This window comes from Amblyraja radiata, chromosome 21 (assembly GCF_010909765.2).
Source record: "Amblyraja radiata isolate CabotCenter1 chromosome 21, sAmbRad1.1.pri, whole genome shotgun sequence".
NCBI classification, from domain to species: Eukaryota; Metazoa; Chordata; class Chondrichthyes; order Rajiformes; family Rajidae; genus Amblyraja; species Amblyraja radiata.
The window spans coordinates 20,252,060-20,266,805 of record NC_045976.1 but is presented as its reverse complement, the minus strand read 5'-3'; the positions used below and the strand labels follow the sequence as shown (position 1 = coordinate 20,266,805).

Genomic DNA, 14,746 nt, shown 5'->3' with positions numbered 1-14,746 from the left:
AAGATCTATTTAAGAAAGAACTGCAGATGCTGAAAAAATTGAAGGTGGACAAAAAATGTTGGAGAAACTTAGCGGGTGAGGCAGCATCTATGTAGAGAAGGAATAGGCGACATTTCGGGTCGAGACCCTTCTTCAGGCTGATGGGGGGGGGGGGCGGGAAAAAGAAAGGAAGAGGTGGAGACAGTAGGACTAAAAGGAGAGCTGGGAAGGGGAGGGGGAGGAGGGAGAAGACAAGGGTTATCTAAAATTAGAGAAGTCAATGTTGATACTGCTGGGGTGTAGACTACCCAAGCGAAATACCCAAGCTTGTCTCCTCAGTGCATTTACTGCTGGCTCCAGTCGCAAATCTGAGTTTTCGAGTGATCTGTGCAAGGTATTCAATGATGCTGGAATTCCACTGTGGAAATTGGAAAACAAACCTCTCAGAGGTGTTTTAGAGAAATACACAGAGGAACATATACCTAGCGAGTCATCATTATGGAAACATTATGTTGAAAGCAACTTCAACATCGTTGTGCAGAAAATTAGAGATGAAGTTGCATGCAACAAAATATGGATCTCAATAGATGAGACAATTGATGCTTTGGGGAGTTATGTTGCCAATGTGGTCATTGGTACACTGGAGGCAGGTCAGCCATCAAAGGAGTATTTGTTGACATCGGAAGTATTGGAGAAGTCAAACAGCTCAACTATTGCTCAGTTGTTTACATCTTCACTTGCTGTACTTTGGCCAGAAGGTATAAAACACGAGAATGTTCTTCTGTTTGTGACTTAAAGTTTTATTCCCCAAAATGTTGCATTTGACACGCTTAGCTCAAGGACTTCATAGAATTGCCAAGCACATATGTAGCTTGTTTCCAAATGTCGATCGCCTAGTTTCCAATGTCAAGAAAATCCTCCTCAAAACACAGTCACGTGTGCAGTTGTTCAAGGAAATGGCACCCGAGATTCCGCTACCTCCTCAGCCCGTTTTGACGAGGTGGGGTACATGGCTCTCTGCTGTACTCTATTATGCTGCAAATTTTGAAAAGATAAAATTAATCGTTAACTGTTTTGAAGAAGAAGAATCTGCTGCAGTCAGGATCGTCAGTGAAATCATGCAGATAAAGTCCCCCCACCGCGATCTTGTGTTTATTGATTCCAATTTTGCAAACTTCCCACAAGCTATCACTTCCCTTGAGAAATGTGGCAAAACATTAGTGAATAACCTGCACGTTTTCAACAAAGTAACTGACGATATTCAACAAAGTAATTGACGATATTCGTAAGGTTCCTGGTGATGTAGGTAAAGACATACAAGGAAATTGTGAGAGAGTGATTTTAGCCAACAAAGATCTTGAAGAAATAGAAAACATAGCTAAGGTTCTCAAAGGTAGTTGTAATGCACAAGATATCCACATGAATATAGAGTCTGTAGCTTGTTTCGGGTATGCACCAATGACCTCAGCTGAGGTAGAAAGAAGTTTTACACAACTGAAGCATATTCTGTCTGACAGACGGCATAGTTTAACACCAGATAATTTGAAAAAAATGCTAGTAATTATGTGCAACCAGGCCATTTAATGTAGTATACTTTTATATTATCATTTTTAACCATATTTTGGTGGTGGAAATAAATGACTTTCTATGCCTTTTTTGGTCAATAAATGCCTTTTTCGTGCCTTTTTTGTGATTTTATTATGCCTTTTTGCCTGCCTATTTCACTGTTTATAGTGCCTAAACATCCTGGCTCTAGTGATCACTGTTTTATTTTTCTAGTTGTGAATATGATTTTATGATACTTGATGTGTTCTAATGTCAAATATGGTCAACAATATGCCTGGTTTATTACATGATGTATCCAAAAGAAATTATTCAGATTTAATTATTTATGACATACATTACTTTTCGTTCAGTCACTCGGATAAACATTCGTATTTCTCTGACCGAAGACATTTTGCAGTCTTTTTTTTTAACCTCCTTAAAAAAAAAATTGTGGGACGCATTACTGCATGTCCAACAGACTGGATCGAAAGCTTAAATCTTGCTTGCTGAAACTTGATAGAGTAATTGAACTTGTTTCTATTGGAATATTGAGTTTGTTTTCCAGCAAATAGGCAAATAAGGCCAAACAGCAGACGAGAATGGCAAAGATTAGCCCAGGCAGGCCATGTGAAGAAAAACATTGAAAATAGATCTTTACCCTTCTCACCTGCGGTTTTTACCTTATTTGCCTGTTTCGTTGTCTGTTTCATTTGACATACTTGTTGACTGCTGATTCTGGGATTATGTGGGAGGGGTCAGGGGAAATCAGGTGATTCACATTGATGGGATGTTTACTGTTAAGTTAACAGTTGAACTTGTTCCTCAAGGAATGCAATACGGTTCCGTCTCCTCCCATCTCCCAGCTCGTCACAATGCAGGTGGTGGGGAAAATCCATCACCTTGGGCTTCTTCCGAAAGACTCAGCAATTTGCAATCTGCAAACCAGGGTCTGGAATGATAGTAGGATAAGATTAGATGGTAGGATTAGCAGGAAAATGCATCTTTTAATATAAAAATATGCGTGACTCTAGAGAAAGTACAGGAAAGTGTAAGTCAATATGTTAGTTGATTTTACATGCATGAAGACCAATCAATGTCACTGGACCAGAGGAAAATGCATTTCTGACCTGGAATTCCCTCCCCACTTAGTTGGAGCAGACCTTTGAGTGTCATTGCGGTTCTCAAAGCTGGCTCTGTATCAGTAGAGAGTAAGGTCAAGCCATTGTAAATGTTAAGTCCTGCCCACAGAAATGCTCTGATAGCCAGTAAAAGCACCCTGCCTATCGAGCTAGTTGTTGCCCAGCCAAACATGCAGAAACCGCTAAAGATTTATTTATTTTTAACTTAAAGAACTAATAAGAATAAAGGCACAAAACCAATAAAACTTACAACAATCAAGTACCTTAAATTATTTTGAAATTAGATATTACTTCTCTCATTCACACTTGTGCATGGAAATGAATGAACTGGCTGAACATGTGCAGGCTGCAGAACCGCTGGCATTAATCAGAAAAGGCTGGTCATCACCTATAATGCATGCTTTTCTAAGAATTCCCTCAGTCTGAAGTTGACTGCACTGATCAAAATATACCACTCGCTCGCGACTGGGTTTCTCCTGCATGAATCTTTTTCTTATTAGAATAATACGGTCATCATTGGATTTATCACAGGTACACAAAAAAGCTGGAGAAACTCAGCGGGTGCAGCAGCATCTATGGAGCGAAGGAAATAGGCAATGTTTCGGGCCGAAACCCTTCTTGGATTTATCACCTTTGGAGCAAGCTAAAGATGAACCAGTACACAAATTTTCCAAAAAAACAAGTAAAGATTACATGGGTGGAAAAGCCATTAAATTAACTGAAACATTTGGTCGGTTTCATTACAACTTTGTGATCCATAAAACTCCAGGAAACTTCACAGCGAGTGTTCAGGATAAAGGGGGGATCATTTTTCTATGTTTCACAGATGTGTTTCTTGGGTTAATGTATATTCTTGGCACTCTTTTAACCGAACTGTTGATATTTAACAGGTGAGTCCAGGACGACAGTGGCCCCCTTCGTACAAGGAGGAGTAAGTGATGGACATTGGCACTCCGTCCTGGTCCAGTACTACAATAAGGTAGGTGGCAAAATATCAGTTTGCTGCATGAAATTGTCACCCACATTTGAATGGGGTTTATAAAAGTATTGTGAAGTTTGGAAAATTGACATTTTATATGGGCTATAGTTGTTTACGATTTTTGAAGAAGAATTGACAATTATATAAATTTAACTGGGCAGCCTTGATGGCCCTTTCATTCCAATTGCTGTTTTCATTCTAAATGAAACGTGCTGTGCAGTTCTCAATTGTCACACTGTATTGTAAGCAGCCAACAAATGATCTTCCTTGCTGAAGGCAATCATAAGGATGGAAGTGACACTAGTTACATGGATAGGACAGGTTTGGAGGGATATGGACCAAGCGCAGGCAGATGGGACTAGTGTAGCTGGGATATAGTTGGCCGGTGTGGGCAAGTTGGGCCTCTATGACTCTATGACCCTCCAGTATGTTTGAGCCTGTAATCAGCCTGTGATACCTTTGTTTTCTGAAATAAACAGCAGCACAATGAGATAATTTAATTTTATATCAGGAAGCTCTGCCTATAGTTTTTCATCTATTTGGTCTGCTTGCTCTTCCTTTTTTGTGCATAATGACTCATGCTGGACTTAGGTATTGATTGAGCTTTAGTCTTACTCAAGTCAGCATTTTGATTTATGGGTCATTGCTACAATCACGTAACGGTCTCAGGTAATACATTTGATGCTCCATTTCTGTGCTTGTAGTGCAATTCTATCCTGTTATCTACTGTTGGGGCTTTCATGGCTTGCTTGAAATGCTGAACTGCAGCATTTCCAGCTCCAATGAAAGGTTGAGTTAGCTTAGTTCTGATACATCACTATAAACCCTACATTGCTGACTGAAAGAGGACCAACTATGGAGCAAAGGGTAATTTTAACTTTGTCGCAATGTAAAACGGGTTGTATTGCATTAGTTGTCCATTTTATGAACCACCGATTTCCTTACACGTCAAGATGGGAGGAACATATCTGATCATGGAATGATTTTATCATTCATGAAAGTGTATCTCCTATAATTTATTATTTGATAAGGACAATGAACAAACTCTCAATCCATGTCATAAAACAGAATGCTCATCAAAGAAACAAGTGGTTGTTAATTTACATTTCTGATTAATAATCCCATCAGATTCTGGGTCTCACAAAAAAAGGATTGTCATAAATCTTGTGTGTAAGTTGATTTTCTAAGAATATTTGGTAAGATCCAAAATGGAGTTGGGACATTGGTGATTATATTTATAAGTCTTCCCATACTAACATCAACCCGGGCCTCATTTAAGTTTGCTGTGTTGCCTCAGACACAGGACTGGCCTCTTCCTCTGACATTACACTTGATTCCTTCTTTATTCTCCTGCCGTTAGACCAAGCTTCTTAAACCTTGCAGCTGGGCAGCAGGTGTATTGTTTGCAACTTGACCAACTCTTGCTCACATTGACGGAGCACAGTTTGTGGAAAAATGTGCTTTCCTAAAATTGAAGTCTTCAAGATTTTAACTTGCATAGAATTGTACCATATATTTACAATTATGGTTTTGCAGTGAAATTTGTGCACGCGTGGGGCTGGCTAAAAATGCATTGATTTTATGTGTTATGCCAGACAGTAACTGATGAGATGCATAGGACGTCATCCATGTGTTGACTGGGTGACGTTCGTAGTCCCACTTAAATTTTACTCTGTGTTTATGGAGAAGAGTCTACATGTAGCCTCAGTGACCACTTGGGTTTACTCCAGGTGCTCTGATTCCATGCCACATCTCAAAGATGTGCTGGTTTGTTAATTGGTTATATGCTGAAGGCACTGATAACCTTGAGTCTCTTTGGGAGCGTGCAGAAGCCCAGCAAAGGTGTTGGGAAAAAGCACACCAACCACATCCCAAACTAATCCTACCACAACCAGAGAGCCGTGCTGAACTACTATCTATCTCTTTGGTGTCCCTTGGACTATCGTTGATCGGACTTTACTGGCTTTACCTTGCACTAAATGTTATCATGCACCCATTCACTCTAAATGGCTCGATTGTAATCATGTATTCTCTTTCTGCTGACTGGATAGCATGCAACAAAGGTTTTTCACTGTACCTCGGTACAGGTACCACGTGGCAATAAACTAAACTAAATTGAACTGAGCTTCACTCAGTTTTACTCAATCAACCTCCTCCTATACCAACTGCAGCAGATCCTATGCATTACATGTGTTTTTCATTAGCAACCTCAGAACTGTGGTGGAAATGATCACCTTGGCCCTGAGGACCAACCTGTGGTACTGCATAGCATCAGCTGACAGCACACACTAGGAATTATATGTGGCTGCCGCTGACTCTTCTTGTACTCTCTCCAAGACCAGGATTTCAAATGTGCTATACTGTACAAAGGTCTAATCATGTACAAAAAGGTAAATCCAACTTTCTGTACAAATGTCTGGATTAATAGTGATTTAAATAAACAGATTATTTGTAAAGCATGAACGGTGTTTACATACGAGAAGCACATTCAAGAGAACTATGTTTATGGAAAGTATCAGAGCAGACTGTTAGGGACAGAGAGGTTAGGAAAGGTTTGAAAGTCCACAGGTTAACTCAATCTTCCGTCGAAAAACACCATAACAACTCATGAGGGAAATGAAATGTCACTATTGTCAAGAGAACTATTGAATAATATTATGGGAGATGGAATTGTCGTTTTTATCTGCCAACTTGTCACCACTATTATTGTTCCAGCTTCAGACTTTAATACATGAGTTTTAGTGAGAAATATGACTGGGGAATTTAGAGCTTCCTGTTTGCGTGCAGCTCATTGGCTATTCTATTCAACACAAAGTGTAAAAGGTTTATGATCTGAGGTGCTGGCTTGAAAAGACAGGAAGGTAACACTGAGGCGGGATTTATGCTTTGTTTTTATTGAAAGCGTATATGAAAACAGTTGCTGGGTGATGAGTAGCACTGCAGTGAGCAGCCAAGACAAATCTGCAGTCTTTGAATCCGGAATATTATTCAAAGCAGTTAAGCTGTACGAGAGTTCAACAAACACACTGCTATCAAACTAGAACTAACTCTGGATTACATTCCATGTTGCGTATTCATATATTTGTAGAAGCTCGTGGTTGAAGCAGAAGACACCTATGCTTAGGAAAAATAATGCATGTAGGAACTTACATGTGAAAGTCTCAGTGGGGAAACTTGCTGGGATGCAGTCATAATAGAGCAACGGTCATGTGGTGGTTGATTCACTGGATGAGCAGAATAGAGGAACAGCAGTCTGAAAGCTTTTGGAGTTTTACTCTCTGAAGATAATGCTCCGCTTTCAATCTATAGTGAAAGGACATTTTTAGTATAATTATTCATCGCCAGAAAAAAATTGGAAAACTGGTATCAGCAATACTGACCATGAAGTTATCAAGTTGTCATTGAAATTCATTTTGCTTGTAAATATCCTGTAAGAAAGGAAATAAGAATTTAAATGTCGCCATCCGTCTCCGCCTCTTGCTGAGTATTTGATATTGGGTTTGATGATTTCATTTCAATCAGACAACAGATTGGGGCGGCTTGGTGGTGCAGCAGTGGTTGCTGCCTTACAGCCCATACAGCGCCTGAGACCCGGGTTTGATCCTGGCTGCAGGTGCTTGTCTGTACGGAGTTTGTACATTCTCCCCGTGACCACGTGGGTTTTCTCCAAGAACTTCGGTTTCCTCCCATACTCCAAAGACGTACAGGTTTGAAGGTTAAATGGCTTGGTATAAATGTAAAAATTGCCCCTAGTGTAGTATTAATGTGCGGGGATCGCTGGTCGGTACAGACTCTGTAGGCTGAAGGGCCTGTTTCCGCGCTGTATCTCTAAAACTAAAAAAAAAAAAAATGAAACAAAAATCCTGGTGACTTTATTGTTGCTGCTTTGTTATCAATAGAAGAGTAAATTGTACTGAGGTACAATGGTATATATCTCTAGGTATCTGATCATTCTTCATGCTGCACATGGAGGCATAGCCTTCAGCAGTCTCGTCCTACTCTCTACAATTCTGTCCTTAAACGTCTTCTGTCCTTAACATCCTCCAACCAGCTGGAACAAAACTCCCAGCATTTGCTCCATTGGTTACGCTCTGTCAAAATTATACATTCTCAGTAGATATTTAGGCAGACAGATGGATAGGGACGATTTAGAATAGAATGGACTAAATGCAGGCAAATGGGACTAGCCCAGAATGCCAACTTGGTCGACTTGGCAGGTTGGGCCGAAGCTGTATAGCTCTACGACTAATCCTTGAGAAAAGAATCTGAACTAATTGTAAATGAAGAAAACAGTTGATTGGACTATAGTGCCACTTGTGGAAGAAATATACTTCAATTTAAAATCACACGGTATAAATGTGTTGTGAATGCATTAGACGCATCAATTTTGCATATAGAACAATGGAATAAAAAATTCATTTATGCCACGTGCACATTACCGTTTCTAAAGCATTAGCTGTCTGCTTTTATGATCCAATTAAACAAAACATGTCTATGTTATGAATCTCTTGACATTTATTTCCTTCACAGAATTGTAATAAAGGATTATGTTCTAAGAAGTTCATTTGAAGTCTGGACTTTTTTTAACGTAGGAATATCTTCGTCCATTGCATGGAAGGCAATCATTTCCCCCAACCAGGATATTACCAAACCAAACTAATTCATGCAGGAGTTAATGTCTTAAATAGAATAGGTTCACTTGCCATTTGTTCTAATACAGTGATCCAGCAATGAGTACAAGATGTTGTTATCTTTTCAATAATCTATTGTGGATTTTGTTTGGGGAATATTTGGTAGGAATAGCTCTACTTCCATCAGGTGTTACCGGAGATCCATGCACTTCACACAAAATTGCCTACTTATGTCTTTGGCATAACAGACATTTGGACAGGTACATGGATAAGAAAGGTTCCGAGGGATATGGGCAGGTGGGATTAGCGTAGATGGGGCATTTTGGTCGTCACGGGCAAATTGGTCCAATGGGCCTGTTTCCGTGCTCCATGACTATCATTATTTATAATCTTTGGTTTATGTGTGCACTGTAATAACAAAACAACTAACTTCATTGTGAGTAGTAAGATATTGTTGCCAGGTGATAATGGGGAAAAGCAGAACATTGAATTTGACCAGAAGCAGCATTGCTTTCAGTTGCCATTTTCTTTCCATTCAGTAGTTTGTGGGAGTGTACACGTATTTAAGAAGTTGAAACTGAAGATTGGTTTGCTTTAGAGGTTGCTTTTGGCTGGTCGAAAAGACAGTTATGTGATGCCATTTAACCAGCAATAAATTATTTTAGTTTTAGTTTAGTTTAGAGATACAGTACAGAAACAGGCCCTTCGGCCCACCGAATCCACACCGACCAGTGATCCCCGCACATTAACAATATCCTACGCGCACTAGGGACAATTTTATATTATACCAAGCCAATTAACCTACAAACCTGTACGTCTTTGGAGTGTGGGAGGAAATCTCTGTACAGACAGCACCCGTAGTCGGGATCAAACCCAGGTCTCTGGCGCTGTAAGGCAGCAACTCTACCGCTATGCCACTGTGCCGCCCAATATTCAGGAATTCACTGACAATAAATGGTAAAAATAAATTTCAAAATCATATTGGAGCCAGATATAAGATATGAAAACATGTTACATTTTTACTAAGGTCAATAAAATATGTCACTTTCCAGGTAGGAAGGAAATAGTGTCTGACATGTTTCTTAAAAGAACTGAAAGATCTTCTCTTACTGTGGCCTTGCTACCTAAAAGTAGTCAAAACTATTTTCCATTGTAAGTGGGTCTATTCAGGAGCTATGCATTTTGTGATGTTTAACTAGGCTATAAAGTTTCACGTTCAGTATGAATAACTACCCCAAAATGGAGTTTGTGCCAGCCTCCCTTACATTGCGGTTTTGTGTTTTTTTTAAAGCACAAAGAAAGCCAACTGTTATCTGAATGCTTGTTTTGAGTTCTCCATCATGTTTACTTAATGTTAAAGTAAATTAAGTTCTGATGGGGCGGACGGGCAGGTATTTGTAATAGAATGCTTGGATGGAATTGTAAACCAGTAGAAAGAAGAGCCACTCGTTTTCACTGAAGAGATTGCACATCTGTCAACTAATAACACCAGCTGATTGCAAAGATAATGTTTGGTCTTCCTTTACAAAAGTTCAAACAAACGGAACTGTTTAAAGAGGCTATTGAAGTTTTATTAAAGAGACCCTTCTATTTGATTCCAGAAGTAGCCTCGATCTGGTTGTTATCTGAAATCATGTTTTTGCACAATATTCCTCTGCAATCATCCAAGTTTTGCACAAAGAGAATATTCGCCTATTAACGGCATTTTATTTTTGCATCTTAAAGAAGGAGTGGAAGCAAGTGAGATTATTTTTTAATATATTTTTATATGCTAAGAAAGACTAAGCGGTAGTGTTGCAGCCTTAGACCCAGGTTCGATTCTGACTACGGGTGCTGTCTGTACGGCGTTTGTAAGTTCTCCCCGTGACCTGCATAGATTTTCTCCAGGATCTCAAGTTTCCTTCCACACTCCAAAGACGAACAGGTTTGTAGGTTAATTGGCTTGGTATAATTGTAAATTATCGCTGGTGTGTGTAGGATAGTGTTAGCGTGCGGGGATTGGTGGTCAGTGCGGACCCGGTGGGCCGATGGGCCTGTTTCCACGCTGTATCTCTAAACTGAAAAAAAAAAATAAACTAAACCAAACTAGTGGGATTCCATGAAGAAGTCCACCGGAGAATGAAATGAAACTAAACAAACCAACCCAAGCCTGAACATGCCTTAAACTCGTGATCTATGCAGCATCCGAGCAGCTAGAGTAGACAGCAGCAACCCACTCCACCACACATACGGGGCCTCCTGCAACACCCCCAGCCAAATTATTATGTAGTTATGATAGTTTGCACTCACTGATAGCATCCTGGGCATGACTGCACTTATCTATAAAGATCTGAACCCATGACACATAGCTGGGTAGTGCTGAGTTCAGGTCAAATAGCCAGGCTCTAATTCTATACTTCTTGGATTAATGTCTTTGGAAGGGCATCTGTGTCCCATTAGACATCAAGGTTATTTTTTTCCCCTAAACGTTTTCTGCAAAAGTGAATATTGTACCTCCATAATCTCACAAATGTTAAATCAGGTAACATAGCTGGAGGTCAGAAGTAAAAATAATCTATTTTGCATTTACATTTATTTTCAGCTGTTTTAATGCTAGTACAGCTAGTTATCACTCTTGGGTCCATCATTTGATTTGCAATGTTACTCGGCTGGCCTGGCATAGCTGATTTTATATTTGCTGTATGGCAATTGGTTTCAGCAGAAATTTGGAGCTTTGTTTCTGATTCTTTGAATATGTTTCTCAAAACATGCTGTTTTGGGCATAATCAGCATTCAAATTGTGGATCTTATTCCAAGCAGCAACTCAGCTCTCCGTTCCAGATCGAGGACTATATTTTAATTCAGGTTTTGAACTCAGTCACATGGCATAATATAGAAGAATGATCTGTATAATTACACCGTTCCTTCTGAATGACCAATTTTCAGAATAAAGGTGGTTGATTACATCGAATGGAGTTTGCAATAATGCTGCCCTGAAATTTATGCAAGCTTCAGACTTTAAAATTGTTAATAATTTATAAAATAATGGTCTTAAGGTAATTTTAAACAAAGTTCTTTTTTTTCCCAGCACTGCCAGTAGTAATTGGTAGGCAGTGATACTTGGTGGTTTGTGTTAGATACCACAATAAAATCATTTTATAATTCATGCTTCAGTACAGCACAAGAGCAGGCTTTATATTGAACACTGCTGCAATTAGAACATTTTAGATATTAGTTTTAAACGCAAACAATTGGAGTCATTTCTGAAGAGAATGGTGTATGTCTGTTTTATCTTTTGAAGAGTTAAATAGCTGTTGGATTATTTTCAATTATAATAAACTATAGATATTTGGGAAATATAGTTTTACTACTTTACGATACAATATGATACGATATTATTGATTTATCCCAGGAGGGAAGTTGATGTGCCAACTGACATAGAAACACAAAATACATGAAACATGAAATTAAAGTGACGAGTGGAAAGGATTGGGGATGTGCAAAGATTGGGGAGGAGAATCAGTCTCAGTCTCCCCCAGGACAGAAGACACATTTTCCTTGGTTTGGTTTAGCCTAACAAACAAAGTCACAGTTTGTTGGACATGTTTGTGGGTTGATAGTACAGGCCACTACTGTGTAATCCTGTCTCAATAGTGTATCAACAAAGATCAAATAAAGCTGTTACTCTTCAGTAAGATTGTCAATACATGCAGGCTTGCATTCCATTGTTATGACAGAAGTTTGATGTGGCATGGAATGGCTCAGATGCTCTGCTCATCTTTATCCTTCAGGAATGTTATAACTGTTTGCCTCAGGAAGGAATCTCCTGGTGAGTGAGATTGAATCTGTTTTGTTTACATTTAAACTGTTTAATCACATTATAGGGGCAGACAAAGCTCCCGGAAGCTGCATTCATTGGTAGCATGAAGGTTTTGTGATGAGAAATAAGTCTTGGTTTATATTACATTTTGATTGAGGCCACAGATGTACGGAGACCCATGTCGAACATCAGAGGCAAAATACTGCAGTCACTGGAAACCTGAAATAAAAACAAACAAAATACTGGAAAGATTCAGCAAGTTAGGCTGCATTCACATGAAACGTTAGCTCTGTTTCTCTCCCCAGAAACAACCATATTGAAACCAGAAAAGACACTAAATATTTAGCAGGCCAGAAACATCAGTGCAGTGAGAAATCAAGTTAACATTTAAAGTCAATGATCTTTAAACATAACATTGACCTGAAATATAGACTCTTTCTCCACAGATGCTGAGCATTTCTCCTGGTTATGTTTCCTGGTTGAAAGCAAATACAAGGTTTTTCAACAATAAAATTAGTGATCTACTCTCCAGAAACATTAATATGTGCATTAACTGGCGACAAAGTTGACCTCTGCTAGAATATGCTAGCGACCAAGTAGCTTCCACTCAGATACGAGGGACTGGCACATGGTGCTCGAGGATGGCTGTGATGTTGAAACAACAGCATCACTTCAAGCTTGCAAGGAATTCAAGTGAGCGACAGACAGGTTAGAACAAGGTTAGATTGTGCAGACAAGGTTATAATTAGACCCAGCAAGAAAACGCTGCTATTCAAAAGTGTACTTTGTCCGAACTATCTGGTGAAAAGAGCTTAGCTCCAAGATGCAATAATACTTCCTTCCTTCTGTTAAACCATCCTTAATTCTTTGTCTGGTGGCGTATTGCCATTTTGGCAAGAAGCAAATTTGGCAGTTTTCTGTTCATTGGTTACTGCCGTATTAAACAGCAATCCAGCTGTACAAAAATATACCTTCAAAATAACGTCAATTGAAGATATTTAAGTCGTGTGTGCCTATTTGCACGAGATAGAAATTGGTATGATTACATCAATTCTTGGAGTATAAAATCAGAACAAAGTTGCCGGGTCAGCAGCTGTAGCAGAATCAGGAATCTTCATTCACACTTCATTATGATAGGTTTTAAACAAAATAAAACAAACTTAATAAAGAAAACAAATTTGAGGACTAGGCTAGCTACCCTTTACTCCACGCACATGGTGATTGTCCCCACAGGCACATCCTCAAACCCAACTACAGATTCCAACACTCAGACACTGACAGTGTGAAATTCCTGTGTAGGAAGGAACTGCAGATGCTGGTTTAAACCAAAGATAGACATACAATGTTGGAGTAACTCAGCGGGACAGGCAGCATCTCTGGAGAGAAGGAATGGGTGACTTTTCGGTTCGAGACCAGCCTGAAGAAGGGTCTCAACGCCGAAACGTCACCCATTCCTTCTCTCCAGAGTTGCTGCTTGTCCCGCGAAGTTACTCCAGCATTTTGTGTCTATCAAAGGTGAAATTCTTCTTCATGTGGTACAAACTACCTGAAGATTTGCGATAGGTGTTGGCAATTGAGGTGAAAAGTAAGATGAACCGTGAAGTCCAATGTCAGAACAATATAGGACCTCCCTAAGTTTGTAATTACTGCCTCTGAATATCAACCTCACACAGTCAAGTTTCTGCTCCTTTCCTTGCAGAGGTAGATGAGATGTTTTCATTCCTTCACATGTTGTGAAAGGTTGTGTTTTCTATCAAACCTGCACCCTCTATCAGTACAACAAATGTCACAGTAGTTGTTAGAAACGGTTGTTTTGATAAGTAGTGACCTGTGCTTTGAAGTAGAGTTGGCAGGGTGATGTTTTGAGTTCTGTTTGGGGCATAGCTTGTTTCAACCATCACCAACTGCACAGATTAAACTGATTTACAAATACCATTGAGTGACAACAAAGTTAGAACAATGTGATAAATCTCTTGGAAATCCACATTGGTTTTGGCGTGAATAGATATTTGCAGTTAAGGCATATGGAAAACCTTATGCGATGATGAGAAATAAATCCTACAATGTGGAGGGCTGTAGCATTACATTCGGACATTGGTTCACAGCTACTGTAAACTAGAGATTATCATAAACAACAACGTGCTAGTATGGTGAAGAAGCATTATCATGCTCAAAGAAAAAAGGCCACACTTGTGCATCCCAAGAGACGATGGCAATGGTGGAGTAAAGATCACGAGGTCAATGTAATGTCAGTTGGGGAATCGTATGTATCATGTGTTATGTCATTTACCCTTAAAGTGCAAGGTCTAGTAATATTCGTCACTATTTACAAATTAACTACCTGGCCTCAAGGTATTTTGGGATATAGAGTCATACAGCATGAAAACAGGCCTTTCGGCCCAATTTGCCCCTGGCAATCAAGTTGCCCCTCTAAGTTACTGTATCTGGCTGTGTTTGGCCCAAATCACTCACAACCATTGTTATTCTTGTACTTGTCTAGATGTCTTTTAAATGTTGTTATTGTACCTGCCTCAACTACTTCCTCTGGCAATTTGTTCCAAATACCCACATCATCTGTGCAAAGAGTTTTCCCTTGGGTTTCCAATTAAATCTTTCCCCTCTGACTTTAAATCGATCTTCTCTATTTCTTGATTGAGTTGGTGTGAAATAATTG

At 39.4% G+C, this 14,746-nt stretch overlaps 1 protein-coding gene across 3 annotated transcripts in view; it reads left to right on the top strand.

Moving 5' to 3' along the window:
- The window catches only part of celsr1 (cadherin EGF LAG seven-pass G-type receptor 1), a 270,069-nt gene that overhangs the window by 171,779 nt on the left and 83,544 nt on the right, over positions 1-14,746 (top strand). For all 3 annotated transcript variants that reach the window (XM_033039749.1, XM_033039748.1, XM_033039747.1), the window contains exon 6: positions 3,554-3,642. In XM_033039749.1, coding sequence (XP_032895640.1) covers positions 3,554-3,642 — 89 coding nt within the window. The remainder of the gene's footprint in view (positions 1-3,553; positions 3,643-14,746) is intronic.